Consider the following 18,185-nt stretch of genomic DNA (forward strand, 5'->3'; position numbering starts at 1 on the left):
TCATCCCCCAAGCGGAATCGTCGAAACGACCTCGGTACCTGACAAGCCAGCCGACGAAGAATGAAGAGGAGCTTCGGGTATGTAGGGCGCCGACAGGGCGGACGTCATTCCCAAACCGAAATTGTCAGACCACATCTGCAACTTAAGACGAAGACTGCACATAGCGTGAAATTTCCCCTGCGATATCCGCTGGTAGACGGGACCCCACAGTGCGGCCGTTTTCCCCCACCGGAACTAGTGGACAACCTCCGTCGCCGGGGGACCAAAGAGAGCGAGAGGTAGCGAGTTTAAGAAAGGAATCAATAGAAGCGAAGAGCTTAAAGTATAGCGGCGTTAAAAAATAGAAGCCCCCGTCTCCCGAAGTAATACCATGAGCTAATTCCGGGGGACACATATGCTTCTTTCCAAAGCCGATTATATGTGGTTTGATTGAGTTTTTTTTCCTCTTTCACAACCACTAAGCGAACCGGATTAGTTTTAGTAGACATAAGAATGAGAACCACAGCGAAATCCCAATCTTCGGCTAGATAGTCCTGGATGGTGAATGTTTTTAGCTTTTGCTAGAAGTGCGAGAAAAAAACCGGCATGTACTTTGTTTTTGACGCATTCACCAATCCGACTCTTGTTGCTTCGCATTTTAGGCGGGTGAACCATGAATCCATGTCGCCCGCGAAGCAGACAAATTGTCCGGATCTTGTGAAAATCGTGCCTCGTGCTGTTCCGTCTTTCAGATTCTGACTATCAGCCGCTAACCTCTCCGGACCCATTTGATTAGTTCGGCCCAATACCATCCTTGTCAGCGGCCTTGTTGTTCTTAAGCTGTTGAATAGCTTCATTAACTTCCCCCATCGTAGCAGCTGGTTGGTTGCCACTGTCCGCTGTGCTGACGTAGCCATCTGCTTCGCTGTCCAGACTTTCTGTGCCTGTGTTCTCTGCGCCATTCAGGTGTTCATTGTAGTGCTGCTCCAACCTTTCGATCACCTCGCGTCCGTTCGTTAGGATGCTCCCCTTCTTAACCCGGCTCATTTCAGTTCGCGGCACGAAGCCTTTGCGGGATGTGTTGGGCTTCTGATAGAACTTCCGCTTGTCTTGAGAACGGTACAGCAACCCCATCTCTTGGCATTCCATCTCTTCCAGGCGGGGCTTTTTGTCCCGGAATAGACTGGTTTGCTGTTCCCGTTTCAGTCTGTATCGTTCCACGTTTTGCTGCGTACCATGCTGTAGCATTGCAGCCCGCGCTGCATTCTTCTCCAAAACATCCTGGCCTCCAAAACCAACCAACACCTCTTTCCACGTATCCGACAATACTTTCGGCAGCGTCGTTAATGACTGCTTTGACTGTCCTCCTGCAATCCTCAAGAGGGGCCCCATCGTGCTCGCCCTCATCCGGTAGCGCTGCCTCAAGATGCTGCACGTACACGCAAAAAAATTGTGCGGTAAGAACTACCATTTTAGGGGGTTAACTTAAGCGCTCGCACCGGCAATTTTCAGCAGACCAGAAATACGCTTGATTTTACCATGTCTGTAGTCGAAATCAGATTGGTGAAAATGATTTCTGCCGAATGTACCAGTAATGTGGTGAGATGTACCGTAAACATGGTAAAATGGCATGAAATTCCATGGTAGTTTTAAGAATGGGCGTAGTCCGCTAAAATATTAGTTTTTACTACAGAATTTTTTCCCGTGTACGCATTGGTGACATCTGGTTGTTTCGGTTCGCTAGATTGTACCAAGGCGGGCGTTGATGACGGATGGTTTAAGTTTTGGACACAATTTCACCATCACTGGTCAGAGTCAATGTTAGCACTACGATAGGTTCTGACGTCGGTTATGTCGGAGAAGTGCCGTTTTGCTCGATAAACAAGGTCGATTTGTGATTCTGTCTGCTAAGGTGATCTCCAGATACAGGAGGTTGTGCTGGGAATAAGTGCTACGAATGGCCATATTCTTGGAGACAGCGAAATAGATTTCGCCGAAATCTATCAGTCGTAGACTGTTCTTGTCAGCCGGTGGGCGCTGAACTTTCCAATCGTCGGTCTGAACTCCTCCTCCTAGCCAACCTGAACGTTTAGATCGCCTACAATATCTTGACGTCGTCGCTTTGGCAGCGGTCGTACTCGCATTCAATCTACTCTTAAAATGCGTCCTTGTCGTTATCAGTACTTCTAGAGTGTGGGCTATGCACGTTGATTATACTAAAGTTAAAGAATCGACCTTTAATTCTTAGCTTGCGCCTTTGTAAATCGCATATCCACTATAAAAGCTATTCTCAGCTCACGTGCCGCAGCTCTGGTAGATGGTATGGTTACCTCTAAACGTTTGCACCATTGAAAATGAAGATATTTGCGGTTCTACCTACCGAGTTTCCATTCGCTATGATCCTTGCCGATTGTTCGGGTTTGTATCCTCTCGTTGACGTACCTGTGCTGATGTATTTTTACGGTTAGCTTGCGGGGGCTGACACCAATCCCCTAGATTTCCGAAGGACCAATCCTCCTAAACGTTCGGAGGGCCAACAGACGCTCCTTGTTTGCACAAGCAAACCCTTCCTTCCATGTCAGCATACGACCAAAGTTTCTACCGGGATTGGTTACCCTATCTTCCCTAAGGTTGCTCGTATCCCTGCTAGTACCAAGAGGAACTATGGATAGGAGTTGCTAGGCAAGATACTAAGGACCACATAGAGGGGTCTACCTGCAGGTACATGAAGTACCAATGGTACTTCGCTTAGCTTGAGTCGTTCCAGATTGTACCATGGCGAGCGTCGGTACCGAATGTTGTTCACAACGGAAAGTGTTTGGCGTACTTTAATTATCACAAGATAATGGTCCGAATCGATTTTTGCGCCACGGGTTCTGACGTTGATAATATCCGAGAAGTGTCTTCCATCAATCAAAACGTGATCGATTTGTGATTCAGGCTGAAGGCGTGTCAAATAAATTTGAAAAAACAAGGGGGTAGTCTTGAGGAGCGTTACGTAATTAGAGGGAAGGGGATTCGGTTAAATATTACTTATTGTTACCTAGAGGTGGTTAAAAAAACTTGATTTTTAGCGTTACGTAATTTGTGTACCATGCCTAAGAATTTCAAACAAATGCTCAAAATCTTAATTTTATTTGCAGCCTCTTCTGCTCTCAACACAGCTGATGAAATAAACCTGTACGCCACCAATGCTAGAAAGTTCAACGGCATTTCTTCAACTTCCGGTTCAGAGCTAGAAGATAAATCCACCGTCACTCCCACTAATGTTTCTACAACGGATACCCCCTCCACGGTGGTCAATAAGCTGGATCTCGTACCGGCCCTCACATCGGACGAGGCATTGTATGAAGTCAATGTTTGGTTCGACGGTGCCGAGTTGCAATTTTTATCCATCGAGAAGATGGAAAACAAAACTGTCGCAGCATCGAGCGCGACAGCGGGTTCTACTCAAGACCTCACGGGAATTGATTCCTCCAAGCAGTCCTCCAACGGCAGCGTCGGTAGTTTGGGACCGTTTTCGCTTCCTCCGGCACGCCCTACAACTGATTCAGCAATGTCGCATTCCACCGCCACCGAAGCATCTTCCGGAACCAGTCAAATTAAGGCTTCGCTACCGAAAATGAAACACACTGTCCGGGGTGCCCAAGCATTGGCCACTCTAATGATCGAAGAGTTTACCAAGATCAAGAAGGCCCTTTCCAAGGAAGATTCTGATGCCGAGCCTGCTACACCTATGAAAACGCCCAGGGGACGACCGGCAGCCAAGAAAACCAGCGCTACACCTGCTTCCGTACGAGGTCAGAAGCGGTCCCGTACTGATTCAGAAACCACAGAGGAGGAAGCGCCGAAATCGAAACAACCCGCCAAACAGGCAAAGAAGGGAGCAAAAGCAGAATCGGAAGCAACCGAAACCGATGAACCTGCTGTCAAGAAGGAAGACGAACAGTGCTGTCTCGCTCGGTGGTCGGACCGGAAGTACTATGCCGGAAAGGTTGCTGGTTTCAAAGGAGACAACAAATATATGATCGTTTTCGAAGACGGTGCTTCCAAGGCGCTCGCCAGGGATGTAATTGTGTTTGGTGAAAAAGACACCTTGCCAATCATGGGTCATTCAGTCCATGCTCTAACCGGAGATGATACCTATGAACCGGGTATCGTGGAAGAAATCAAGCGAAACGATTCCAACGAAGTGGTGTACAGTGTGAAGATCGACACCGGTATCGTCGAGGTGACCTCCTCCGACATGTATCTCACCGAGGAACAAGCCAAGCACATCAACAAGGCATGCAAAGCGGCCGAGGGAGCAACCGACGAGAGCGCCTCGATGCAGTCCCCTCAGACCAGTGGCAGGCGGGGCGCCAACACACCGGTTATGCAAACGCCGGAAGAAGCATCGGCGACGAGTGCCGAGAAGGGTTCCCGGTCATCGCGCAGGCGAGGCGCAGACAAACCACAAACGCCGGTCACGCCGGAGGCTGGCTACTCGGGCGGTGTCGGTGCCAAGAAGGGACGTCGGGGTCGAAGGTAAGTTTGCTCCGGGAGAGCAGGAAGGGATTACATACCAAGTACAGTCGCTCCACAGTTTTGGATCAACTAGGTGTCGCTTTACGGAGAGAATCAAAAGTAAAAATACTTTACAAGATCGAACTACCCTCCTGACATTTTCGGAAATCACTATTTGTTGCGAAATGGTGACTATTTAGATTTAAATCTCACAGACCCATATTAAAATCAATTTAATCGTTTTGGCGTTCCTTGTTGTATCGCCTAGGTTGAACAAAGCAAGAACATGTCCTGCCTGTGAAAGAGAAACTAGTTTGTTGTTCTCTTTCGATTATTAGTAAGTTACAGGAGTATTTCTGACAAGTTTTGTTATTAAACAATTTTGGTTGTTGAAGATTTGTGTTTACTATTACCAACGCATCTAGGGATAAGGTGGAAATAAAAAAATCAGAAGGCAAATTTTTAAGACTGAAAATATCAGAAGGCGAACAGACTATAAAGGCAGAAAATCAACCAGGTAATTTTAAGGTGAAACAGTTTTGAATCCAACTTGCAAGATTGTACTAAAACTTCAAAGGCACTAGTCTCGCAAAAGAAGCATCTAACAACAGTACACTTTTTGTTTTGGTTTTTTGCCCCAGCAGAAAACTTAAAATAAGATCAGGAACGTTTGCCTTGTATTTCTCTAGTTTAGTGCCTTTGGGGCACAAGTTGGCCAATGCGATGACCATCTTTGGATTCCGATATGTTTCACTGTTTCATCTCATTGGGATTTGATAATAACGCCTCCACTGGAGTTGGGCAAATTTTTGCTTTGACGGTCACGACATTGACGGGCGTATTATAGAACTTCATCTTTGTCGGTCTTGCTTGGGCGATACTTCTCAAATTGCCCCGGAAGTTTAGAGTCGCCAGGTCCTCTTCCATTGCGTACAGTTAGCGTATTCGTGGTCTTCCACGAAGTCGCCAACCCCTACCTGGTTCCCTGCTGAATATTATTTTCGCAATTCTTTCTTCTGACATTCGCACTAAGTGACCAGCCCACTGAAGTCTGCCGTATTTCACACGCTTGATCATATTTGCATCTTTGTACACTTGATACAACTCGTGATTCATGCATCTGTGGCACACATCATTTCCGATTTTCCCACTGAGTATGATCCGCAGCACTTTACGCTCGAAAACATCGCTTTCCGGTCAGATGATCAGCGTCCACGCTTCTTGCCCGTAGAGAGCCACCGGAAGAACCAATGTTTTATATATTCTGTAACGCGATATCTCTCCAACTCAATGGTCCCTTCATTATCGAATTATGGAAAGATTACTATACATCATATCCTGTGGCTGCTTCTCGTACGCTGATTTGCCTTAAAAGCATCATATTTACAGCACTTTATTAGGCCTCCAAGGATCGAAAGTTTTGTTGTTTATGCTTTATTTTTGTTGCTGTTTGTTTTTTTTACCCTACATTTATGTAAAATCGAAAAAAAATCTCCGAGAGGCTCTTGATAATAAAGAAGACAGCATCAAGAAACTTTTGAAATTTTTACATGATACTATATTGTTCAAAAAATTGTAATGTAAATTGTTAAATTGAATTTTAAAGTCCGACACGAATGCGCCCTTCTGGTGTAAAGTGTCATAAATACACAAACAAACAAACAAACAGTAAAAAACATCAACTACTAAACAGTCGGTAATTGTTTTTACTGACTTTTCGGCCTGTTCGGTAATGTTGCAAAATTGGGTCTGACATTTACCGTAGTTCAGTAAAAAGTGAAAATTGTTACTGAACCTCAAAAGTTTTCAATCAAAAAGCTTAATGTTCGGTATTTTTTATAATTTACAATTCGTACACAGTATACAAAATACCGAACAAGCAAATCGTGATTGAGCGTGTATATCGCCTCCACATTTGTACTCTTATATCTCATTATAAACGATAGTGTGTTTGCTGACTGAATGACCCTCTGAACCTGTATTCTCTGTGCCATTCAGATGCTACTCGTAGTGCTGCTACCACCTTTCGATGACCTCGTGTCCGTTTGTCAAGATGATCTGTCCCTAAGATTGAACTCGCGAAGACGGTCTTCTTTCTCTGTAATTCCACATCGTGTTTACATCAATCATGCGCAAACCGTTCAAACCCGCATATGAACATCTCACAAAAAAAATATTGTGTTTGCATCACACCGCTGCATAAATTTGAGTGAAATGTCATGCCAGCAAACGTAGCAGACATTATAAATAACTAGTATTGTGTTTGAATTTATCAGCATCTTTGGAAAAACTGCTCCACTGACTGAGGTTTTTAATAAAAGTTTTTTTTTGAATGCAATACTGTTCATTTTTTCAGCCATAAAACGACTGGCTGCATTTGACGTTTCGTGACAGCGAAATCTAGGCTACATATAAAGTTGATATTTTCCTCTTCGCGAATCTCTCTCAGGTCTGTGCCAGCCAATTCTAAGTAAAATGATTTGGCAACAGCATTTTGGAAGCATTTTGACAGTTCTTCTATGGAAATGACAGCGCCGTGTATGCATCGTTCTTCTACCGATGTAAACAAATGCAAACACGGACCTGTCACATGAAAAGACCTATTGGCTCACACTTTGACAGAAATGTCAGCTTCCGCGTATCTCTCTTATAAAGGATCACTAGTCTGAGACGTTGACATTTGTGGAAATCATAAGTTTTGCACAGTATTCACACATATCATATCATAAACAATATCAATAATTAGATCTTGCTCGTTATGTCGAATGTGACACACGTACAGTGAAAACAGCGCCTATTACAAACAATGATGGAAACAAACAAAACAGTAAGCTTTCCTAGCGAAGCTATCGTTTTCTCTGTGCTATCGTGGTCAGAGGCATTCAATATTTTGCTTTCCGACATTCGTTTAATCGCTCGTGTTGTGAATGTTTAAGGGAAGCGCTGCCGAATATCAGCGAAAACGTGATTGCTTAGAACACTGGTCCCATCACATTTCGGTCCACGACACGATACCATTACGACATGCGTTGAGCTTCTGGCAGAACTCCCACGTGTCTTGCACATTGCGGTAAAATAACTTCAACTCTTAGCACACAACTTTCTTCAAATTTTTACCCACAATAGGGGAATTTAGTGCTAATGCTTGTAATGCTGTTTGAATAACACCGAACCGATCTTGGGCACACTCATTGGATATTGGAGATTACGGCGGACTTTCTTCTTTCCTAAATGTAGATACGCCGCTTGGAATTTTGTGCTGACCGCGACCGCGTTTAAAAAGGCATATATTTTTACATATTCTTTTGTACGTCTGTAGATATAACTAAAATTCAGCCTTTTGCGGTTTCGGCTTTTTAAGGTTGTCACACAGAGAATACTGCAACTTTGAAAAACATGCTACTGTGAACTTTGACCAAAATTTTTGAGTTCGTACGACATTCCTATGAAATGGTTTCCATAAGAGAAAAACGCAAATTAGGCGAAATTGACAAAATGTACACAGCTCAACAGAGTATCGTTACCGATAATTTGGTTACTATACCGTGTACGCACCAAACTTTGCGCAGTTAAGAAATTATTATCGTATTTTTGCTTCAAATAAGGCTAAAATATGTATCTTTTTATTCAAACTTCTGCCAACCATAGGCTTTTAACCCTTCAGTAGAACGCGTGATTTAAAAAAATAAAAATGATTCACAAAAAATTAAAAAAATGCAAAAGGTGATGCAACACCTTGTGCCTAACATTGCGCACAAAATCTAAATTGTTCCTAACTTTGCGCATGATGTGCCTAACTTTGCGCATGCCTTAAATTGCTCGTGTACTCTAAATAATTTTACTTTTTTACTGGTTTTGTATTAAATAAGAAGGTTACAACTAATATGAGTTTCATCAAGAGTTTTTCACGTGAATTTCAATTCAATTTATTCAATCACCTCAAACATAGAGTGCCCACGAATAGTAATTTACTCTGTTCTTATTTTTTATAATACATATATTCACAAGATTACAATCTGAGCAATATAGTTTACAGCCGCAGCTTATGCCTATTTGTTATAGTACGTTGCTTTATATAACTTATTCTCTTGTTTTTTTTTTAATTCTTAAACTGAGAGATGTATCGTTGATCTCTCGCGATTAGTTATTTTTTTTATCTATTTGCCGCCATTACGGATATTCCATAATTGAACGCTTTTTTCTAGACAATTGGAGCTTGAATCATTGTCCTTCAACTGAGAAGCCAACCTTTGCGCTATCAATTATCCAAGTTTACAGTAATAGTCTCCTGTGTTATCACAGTGGATTTTCCGAGATTTTTCAATGCACACCTTGCCTTCAGCTTCATACAAAAGGTACTTTCAAGAATATTACATGTAGCCGCTGCCTTATGGATTGAGTGACCATTCCTGGAAAGATCGACAGATTTTGTCATTTGCAAGGACGTACATGTATTTATGTGCCATTCCGAATTGCTGGAAGTGCGCAAAAATTAAGACCCTCGTGTAAAAAATGGGTCCTAACATTGCACATCGCTTTTTTCAAATAAAAATTCAACGTATTATATGGAAAATAAATGGAATTACTAGAATATTACCTTTCTTGCAAATACACAGCAAATATTTTTTTCAAAACACAGTTTTGTTCATAAAAATGTTGATTTTTTGCAGATCCACTCCTTAGCGCTTGTTCTAAGACGGTGTAAAAGTACACGTTTATGCGTATGACGATAAGGTTTTTTGTTTATTTATTAACATTAACGAGGGTTTCTTAGTAAACAAATGTATGTCAAATACTTATTTCACATAAACGAACATGTTGCTGAAAATGAATTGTTAAAAAAATCGATGAATAATTATCATTTTTTCGTGCTTCTTTAAAATGCGCAAAGTTTGGAGCTGCGCAAAGTTAGGTGCGTACACGGTACTACGCGAATCGGAGATGATCATGATTTTGTTCTTCGCTCACTTCAATTTTTCTCATCCGCACAATTGCAACTGCCCACAAAAGCATGCAACAGAATCAACGGATCAAACAATACTCCTTAGAAGACTCTTCCCTACCTTCTTTACCAGTTTTTTCTGTATTTCGGTGTTTTATGCCTATCGGGTTTCTGCCTCCTGTGGTTTTCTGCGTCTCGATTCATTCGCCTTTTAGTAATTCTGCCTTTCTGTATTTTCCGCCTATCGAATTTTTTATCCTTCTGACTTTCTGCACTTCTGGTAAATTCGCCTTGTGGTTTTCGGTTTTTCGGGGTAAAATCGGAATGGATGGTGAATATTTTCTTTCCAATAGTCATGAACAATAAATAAATATTTGATGCTAAATAAATCCTGTGGGGCGACTGTATGTGTACTTATGGTGTTGGGATGATAATAAGATACGCCAAATTACTTAGTTTAAAATCTCAGATAGGGGAGAGGTCTATTTGTGGGTACTCGCGTAAGAGTGGCCCATTTAAGTACGGAAAAAAATAGCACCGTAAAAATCTTAAGTGTTCCTTAGGCTACCCAGAAGTTACTGTTAATAGTTCAGCAAAATCTATCTAGTCTAAGAGGGTACTCAACGAACTTGAAGTTTGTTTAGTGAAAATCGATCAAAAATGAATGCGAAATAATGTTCCAATTACATTTTCGGCCATAGGTGATTATTAATTTTCAATTTTCCAATCAATGGAGAAGAAACTGCAATGAACCGGAATTTTTTTCGTTAAGGAACAAAACAAAGTTGTACCTTAGATATCTAAAAAGCTGGTTTTCCGGGGTGCAATAGACAACTTCTTAGAAAAAGTTATTTCCAATCATTCTGTTTATTGTACAGTGCCCACATATGGCCAAAAATGTAATAGTAACTTACATTTTCTCGAGCATCTAATAAAAAATTCAAGCTCGTTAGGCACCTCCACTTAGACATGATGGATTTCGTTCAAATTTCGTTCAGCTTCTGGGGGTCCGAGTGATCCGATTTGGCAAATGTAACTAAAGGTTTTTGCACCTTTTTGTAATGGGCCACCCTAACCCGCATTGTAGTAGGTGCCAACTATATATTTACCCCGTTTGTATATAAAACTTATACTTTTAAATTCAAATATACAGGTTGGATGGGAGTTTGGTTGTTCATCGCTTTCGATAACGTATCGATTCTACTTCAAACTGCAAACTATTGGTTAAGTCGACTTTTTCGGGTTGAACTAATATATTTTCTGTATATTTCTAGGCTCTCGTAAACCCATTTTGACGCAAACCCTGCGTTTTAGAAACCAGAACAAGTAGTTGACAAACTGCTATAAAAACCCTACTACAATATGCAGATATAATTAGAAACAACAAACAACAACAGTACACTTTATAGTCAATAGGGCAAACTAACTTTTAGCTATATTCCAATCATAATCAAGAGAGCCGAGAGGTGAAGAAAAAGAGAATCTGTGGACAAACAAACAAGAATCATGATGTTTTAAAACAACCCGCCAGAGTCACCGCAACTAATCGAATATTTAGTATTATCGAATCAACGTATAATCCAAATGAGAGTATTCAAAATTTAGTACGGAACGTATCTATCCATGGTAGCCGAAGCATTTAAACAAAATCTGAAAATGCAATGCACGTTGCGAACATCCAAAAGACACACCATACGTGACACCGCGCGTAGGCTTAACATTCGTCCAGAATGTTCTGTGTTCTCTAGCAAACTCACCTCAACTCCAAGCATTTTCGTGGTTGCATTTAAAGTTACAGAGCAGAAGAAACAAGTATGGTGAACAAAGCTTGACCAATAGGCACACTGGTAGAATAGCGCGAAATGAAATTGGTCAAAATTTTTGGCATTCCTTCAAACCAACAAATTATCACTGTTTAGAATTTAGTTTTATTCAAATTATAATGGATAGTTTCTTTCTTGGGCTGCTAAGAAAAGATAAGTGTTCTCATATAAATCTACGGCGGACAGCAGAAACTACTACCGTATGTGCTAAATGTGTACCATTTGTAGCGCTAGGTTTGACGACAGGTAACGAGAGTATTAGATTTTAGAAATCTAGATTTTTTTTTGTAAGATCAAAACTGTGCTTACTACACTAACAGTCTGTGTTTTTAAGAATAAACAGAACAATGCGCAAACGGTTGGGTTGTACGTATATTATGCCTATCCTAATTTCTTCCACTTTGCCAACGTACATTTAAAACGCTCGTGGCAATTGTGCTATACATAAATGGGTAAAATCTGATTAGTTTCTGTAAATTACTGCACAATTGTCTACGCGAATCGATCGGGCATCGACTGAGCAACTCAGAGTCGTTTGAACTATCAACGTGCGCGGGCGGACCATGTCGAATATCCTTCACTTGTCAGAACTGTAAAACTCAACACAATCTCTCCATCGTATGATGCAATTAAATCGTGTAATAGCATTTAAGAGAATAATCATCCATCAATTAAGCCACTCGTTTAGGCAGAGTAGATCAGTGGGACCGAGCGAATCCTTCTAGGAATGTAACGGCACAGATCCACCCCGACGCAGATGTGTAATTATGCTAAACAATGGGAATATGACAGAAGAGTAAAAAATCGCTATTAAATGTTTCAAACCGGTGTGTGTTCTATAGCGACAATTGATTGTACCGAAATACTGGCTGGCACCGTAACAACCTAATCGTATTCTTGTTCTCTAAAAAAAGTACATTTAGAAAGAAAACAATTGGCACTATCTCTCTATAGAAACATGCTAAAATGTGTCGTCGCGGTGGTCCAAGTTTGACGACCGCTCGGTATTAGAAAATGATAAGGAAGAAATGGAACCTAAAATCTCATTCTCAACTGGTAATACCGGTATTCAACACACACAAACATATATAAAAAGGGAAATAAATGAAACAATAGAAAATAGAATATTCAGTAACAGAAACTACAGACAAGACGATGTGTGCTCTAATGGAGCGCCATCACTAGAATGGGAGAAAAACTATACTGGAAATAGTAATTTTAAAAATTGGAGGATACAAAAATAAAATCGTAATTATTCTTAACAAATCACAAATCGAAGCGTTTTTTTTACTTTTTGTGTTTGTTCTGTTTTTGCATGCTTAGCCTTAAGTCAGAGAAAAATCCAAGCCCCGTCCAATGTTTGGCTAGAGGAAGAATGTTACTAAGAAACAAAGAGAGCATATGGAAAGGAAAAGAGAATATGAAAACGACACGTGAAAGTAACACTGTGTTGGGGAATGCCAAATCTGTTTGACCATTTTTGTTTGTTTGTTTGTTTGAATTAGATTGCGTTGGCAAGACGAAAACCCTTCGACAAAGGCACAAAATTTCGATTCTTCAAATGTTTTGGAAACCTATTCTCTTTTCCTAAACCCCTTTGCTCTACAACGAACTTCCTCTATCTGGTGTTGTCTTCTTTCGGTTTGATTTAGTGGATTTAGTCAGTACGTCTGTTGTGTAACTATCTATTTCATATACACTACCTGCTTAAAGTTCGGAAACACCCAAAGCAAACTCCATTCTGAATATTGCAACACCTAAGAATCACAAATTCAGGATAGATCTTAGGTTATTGTAATAGTTGAAGCGGTTTCATCCTTCTGGTTGATAGTATGAGCCAGAATCCAAACTGAAATCCCATGATCCTAAATTTAATCCCAAGATCCACACTGGAATATCACGATCCACAATGAAATCACAGTTGAGTTCATTCTATGAATGGCTTGAGATGACAATTGTGGGCCTCGTATAGCGACGTGACAATTCTCGACTCGAGTAAAGTGACTCGCCGTGTAAATCAAATGGAGAGTCACTTCGATATACGAGACCGATAATTGTCATCTCACGCCACTCGTAGAATAAACACTGAAATCCCCAGAATTCACACTGGAAACCCAGGATCCATACCGGAATATACACACTAAAATACCAAAACCCACAGTTGAATCCAAGGACTGGCACTAAAATTCCTGGATCCAGGGAAATCTCACGATCCATACTGCAATCCCAGGACCTACACTGGAAACCCAGGATCCATACTGGAATCCAAGGAACCACACTGGAAACTCAAAATCCTTATTGGCATCCCAATATCCACGTCATAAAACCTATGGTTCTCACTGGAATCCCAAGATTAACCTTGGAAACCAACGTGGTAAAACGTGATTTTCATTCATTTTCATGGACTTTATATGGACAAATATCTAGAAAGTGGAAAAAATCAAAATTTTACCGATGGAATATTTTAAAACCCACCGATTATGAAAATGTATCCCAAATACTGAGTACTGTGTTGATAATTTGCTACCTATTTGCAATTGGAATCAAAACTGCATTAGTCAACGATACCCTGTTGAAATATATTTGGTATACCTTTCGTCAGGTCAAGGAATTCAAGCGATTCAAGCCTGGAAAGATTTAATACATTGATTTTGAGTTATTGAGAGTTTGAAGTTTCTAAACTATTACACTTGGTGAAAACGAAGTCAAAACGTATAAATAAATATTTTTAGCAAACTTGCTTGAATTCGGATATTCTTCAACTACATTCAGTTGTCTTTCATAGTGCTGCTTCCACCTTTCGCTTACCTCGTGTCCGTCCGTCAAGACGATCCCTGCATGTTTCGACTCGCGAGACAAAGCCTTTTTGGTTCCTGTTTGGTCGATTTTTTTTTCAAGGACTCCTGAAACAAGCACTATCCTGAATCAGCAATGAGAATAGTTCAAACTGTCCTTTCCAGCAAAGCACAGCAGGTGCAACCGCAAACCTCGGCCATCTCCGAGTGTAGCGACTTTTCGGACATCGTTGAAGAAGATATACCAGCACCACCCAGTCCCGAAACTGGACTCGAATCCGTCAATGGCGTTCAACCTGAACTTCAGCGAACCGAGAAGGAATCAGAAATCAGAAGTATGGCGTCACTATCAAGCTCTCCAAAATGGACAGTTACATTACTTTTTTTTTTTTCAAATATTGCAGAAATGTATCTCGTAGCCGAATACTTGGGAAATGAACGGGAACTCGCTGAAATTTTAGGACCACTTCCGTGCAGTAAAACGCTATTCAGGAATAAGCATTTCATCCTTACCTGTACCATTTCACCAAGGATAGCTGCGAATGCTACAGTATTACTCGACCCACAATTTAGGAACTTAGGACCACAATTGTAATATCATGATCAATTTTAGGACAAGAACGACTTGCAAAACAAGTACCGGCGTTTCAGTTCAGTGCCCTTCGTAAAGGATCACCTTCGACAGCAGATAGAGGCCGGTGGCGGAAAGGTGTATCAACACTTTGAGGACATTCCAAAGACTAAGTACAAACAGTGTAAGTTGATAGCGCCACATCCGTCGGCCACGGCCAAGTACGTGCAGTGCTTAGCAGTTGACATTCCGGTAAGTTTAGGAATTCAAACCGAAAGCTGAACAATTATTAGACTGGTTCACTATTGTAGGCCGTGTCGCATGAATGGATCATCCAGTGTTGCCAAACGCTAACCTGCGTCGATTTCAAACCATACGCACTTCCGTCGGGTTGGTCTATCATCGAGGAACGGTACATACGCTGGAGCTGTGGCCGTGGGGCCGATCAGCGATCCACGGTGAATCCATTCGTTGGCCACTGCATAAACATCGCCAGTATGGACAAGGATTTTATCGAATTTTGGAGCCGTGTATGTAAGCTCGCCGGAGGAACTGTCCGCCTGATCAAATCCGAATCAGACCTAACGGAGAATCTGTCCGGTTATATGTTGACGGATCAGGAGTTTCCCGAAGACGTTAAACTGTGGGCTACCCGATACGGGTTGTTAATCGTCTCGACGGTATGGGTCGTGCAAAGCTTAATCTTAGGGCGCATATGCCAACCAGACAGTCACGAAAAATTGACACAGATTTATCAAGATGACGATTACTAGTTGTTACGGTTATGATAGTTCTATTAGTTTTCTTTAAAGTTTAGATCGTTTGTGTTTTAGTTGTTTTTATTTTATTGTCCAGCATTTGATGCTCTGTGCTAAACCTATCTCAGTACTTTTTCACGTCGCATTTTACACCAATAGCCTTAATGAGAATATTTGTTTCTGTTGTTTGACTTAGTAATTGTAATAGTCTGTTAAAATACGTCAAATATAACCCAAAATTAGACTAATTGTACCAAGCAATCAAATAAAATCAAACTGTTTAGATATCAATTATTGTAATAAGTCATACGTATTGTAAGTGTTTATTAGATATCACTCCTTCCCAAAGCTTCATTCCACAATAATTAAAATGTCAAAATTTCGTTCATATAAGACGCCTAATTCTTTTTTCTCACGACTTTAAACAACAATCACTTTACGAAAAAAAAAAATCATAAAAAGTGTTTGAACAAACAAGCTAGCAAATGGGATAAATCACAGACAAATAGACGTAACACTTAGAACAAATCTCGATCAAAATCATAGTCACGAGGACATGAACGCCCAATGCTAAAATTGGTGTGTTCGGCCGACAGGCCAATAGATGGCGATAGTGTGTAAACGTCAAACACGAACAAAAACGATGCGAGCGCTGCGGGTGGTGGATTGGCCACCTACCATATTTTTGAATCGATCGTTAAAAAGGTGGTCGATAGACAATGATGAGAGTGTAACGTCTGTTTGTCTGTGGATAAATGTTTCGAAATTAGTTTTTATATATTTTAGATTTTTTTAAAAGTATTGCATAGTATTCACCTGTTGCGGATTGTCTCAAGTTCGTTGATAATTAATGGAACTCTGAAGTTATCATGCAAAAGAAATGTTTAAAACGCCCGCAAGTATGCATCTATGCGACGTTCCTATAGGTTTCATCAGATGGCCTTATTAGATTCTATCAACTGCACAAAATCTACGATAAATACGGTAAATGATGGCTTCGGCACGAGGGTATTTTCGGCAGCACTAACTTATCGTCCTTGTTAAAATTTATCTACGAAATAAGAGTTACCTTCAATGTACTCAATAGGCCCTATTGAATAGGGGTATTCACTTGAAGCTGCGTAAATTATTATTCTGCGTATCTTGAGCATAGAAATATTTCAAATTAAATATTCCTCTTCTGCATCTATGAGATGTCAAATGTTAGATTTTTAATCTAGTTATCTGATATAAACGTCAACTATGCATTTCAAAGTTGTTGATTGAGCTCGAAAGAAATTGTGTTGCAGTTTTTTTTTCTGCTTAGGCTTCGCAATTTAGATACAAGCTGTTATCGTGATGCATATTCTATGATACTTTTTCAGGTCAATTATTCAAACTTGTGGGTAAACGGCCAAGTAGTGTAACGGTTCCATAGGGCGCCCTTAGCTGACTCCGGATTATTCGGAACCATCACTTGCGTAATCTGTAGCAAAGAGATTGCCTAGTGTTTATTATTTGTAGTATGACTAACATCGAATAAAATAAGACTCAAATCAACCTGGTATACTGTCAATATACAGTTGGTCGTCACTTAAGGCTCAAGAATCCATCATTCAATCATCAGCAATCATCAAAAATGAAAAACCAGTTTTTTCGTTCAATTTTAAAGATATTCTCATGAAAATTTATCACTGCGTTACAGAAAGCAATTGCACTTGCTTGATAGATTTTCATAAACATTGCTTCGATTTTGAGCAAAAAAAATGGTTTTGAAAATTTGTAAAAAAATGATGGTTATTTTCCTCTTAATAGATCAAGCATTGAAAAATTTATCATTATTCTCTTCCCGAATAGAAGCAAAGTTTAGTGCTTTCTTTCCGCTTGTTACAGTCAAACAACCAAAGGAATAGTAATCTCCCTGAATGATTCAATTTTCTGCCTCTTAATGGGTGCAAGTCGTGGTAATGTGGACTCGCATGTTACTTCATACACATATTGTAATATGGGGCTCTGCACTGTTTTGATTTTGCATGGCATTTTGACGTTTACTGGCCTTGTTGTTTACTAATTTCATGGAAGAGTGAACGAGAGGGACTTATTTTTGTGCAAAGCCCCATAGGCCTCTGCATTGTTTTGATTTTGTATGTGGTTTTGACGTTTACTGGCCTTGTTGTTTACAAATTCTATGTAAGTGTAAAAGAGAGAGAATGATTTTTGTTGCAGAGCCCCATATCTGCTTCAGTAATGGTATCCTTATTTGTTCCAATTCCTACTTCGTCCTTGCTTCGACTCTCAATATTGTATTTTAATAATAAAACGGTATATTTTTGTTTGCAGTTCTTATACTGACATTTGTAAGATTACCAAAGCGTGCTTGGATTGATAAATCGTTGATTAGCAATATACTGAAAAGTTTCATTGGCATTTTACACAAGATCATGAAATGTTTAAAATAACAAGTTTAGCATGACTTACACACCAGTTTACGCTGTTAAGTGAATATCCCTAATATATTCCTTGCACTATAATTTTCCATGTAAACCTCATCTTTCACAAAAATATTATATAACATGGGTTTTATCATTGAATGAAATGAATGCTTACGAAATTATCGTCATTCGTGAGCTGCCGAATAAAACAACACGAGAACAGCTTAAGAAAAACTCACCACTTTGAAAGGTCCAATTCTCCGCTCCAATACCAATTTGTTACAAAAGCTGCGCACCGATCACTCATGCACTATTAAACTTTTGATTTGTCTATAAAACACTCGAAAATAGTGATTTTTTTTGCTTCAAATCACAAATTAAAATTAATGCATTTCGCTTT

The 18,185-nt window shown here is 40.2% G+C and overlaps 1 protein-coding gene across 2 annotated transcripts in view; it reads left to right on the plus strand.

Moving 5' to 3' along the window:
* The window catches only part of LOC5578745 (titin homolog), a 43,873-nt gene extending 28,196 nt beyond the window's left edge, over nucleotides 1–15,677 (plus strand). The window contains exons 4-8 of one of the 2 annotated variants that reach the window (XM_021850290.1): nucleotides 3,123–4,506; nucleotides 14,211–14,380; nucleotides 14,450–14,595; nucleotides 14,659–14,868; nucleotides 14,928–15,677. In XM_021850290.1, the coding sequence (XP_021705982.1) occupies nucleotides 3,123–4,506; nucleotides 14,211–14,380; nucleotides 14,450–14,595; nucleotides 14,659–14,868; nucleotides 14,928–15,389 (2,372 nt within the window). In that variant the 3' untranslated portion in view covers nucleotides 15,390–15,677. Of the gene's footprint in view, nucleotides 1–3,122; nucleotides 4,507–10,701; nucleotides 12,524–14,210; nucleotides 14,381–14,449; nucleotides 14,596–14,658; nucleotides 14,869–14,927 lie in introns of those variants that run through there. The other variant, XM_001657060.2, reaches the window with a different exon arrangement.
* The last annotated feature ends 2,508 nt before the right edge of the window (nucleotides 15,678–18,185 follow it).

This window comes from Aedes aegypti, chromosome 3 (genome assembly GCF_002204515.2).
Source record: "Aedes aegypti strain LVP_AGWG chromosome 3, AaegL5.0 Primary Assembly, whole genome shotgun sequence".
In the NCBI taxonomy this organism is placed as follows: Eukaryota; Metazoa; Arthropoda; class Insecta; order Diptera; family Culicidae; genus Aedes; species Aedes aegypti.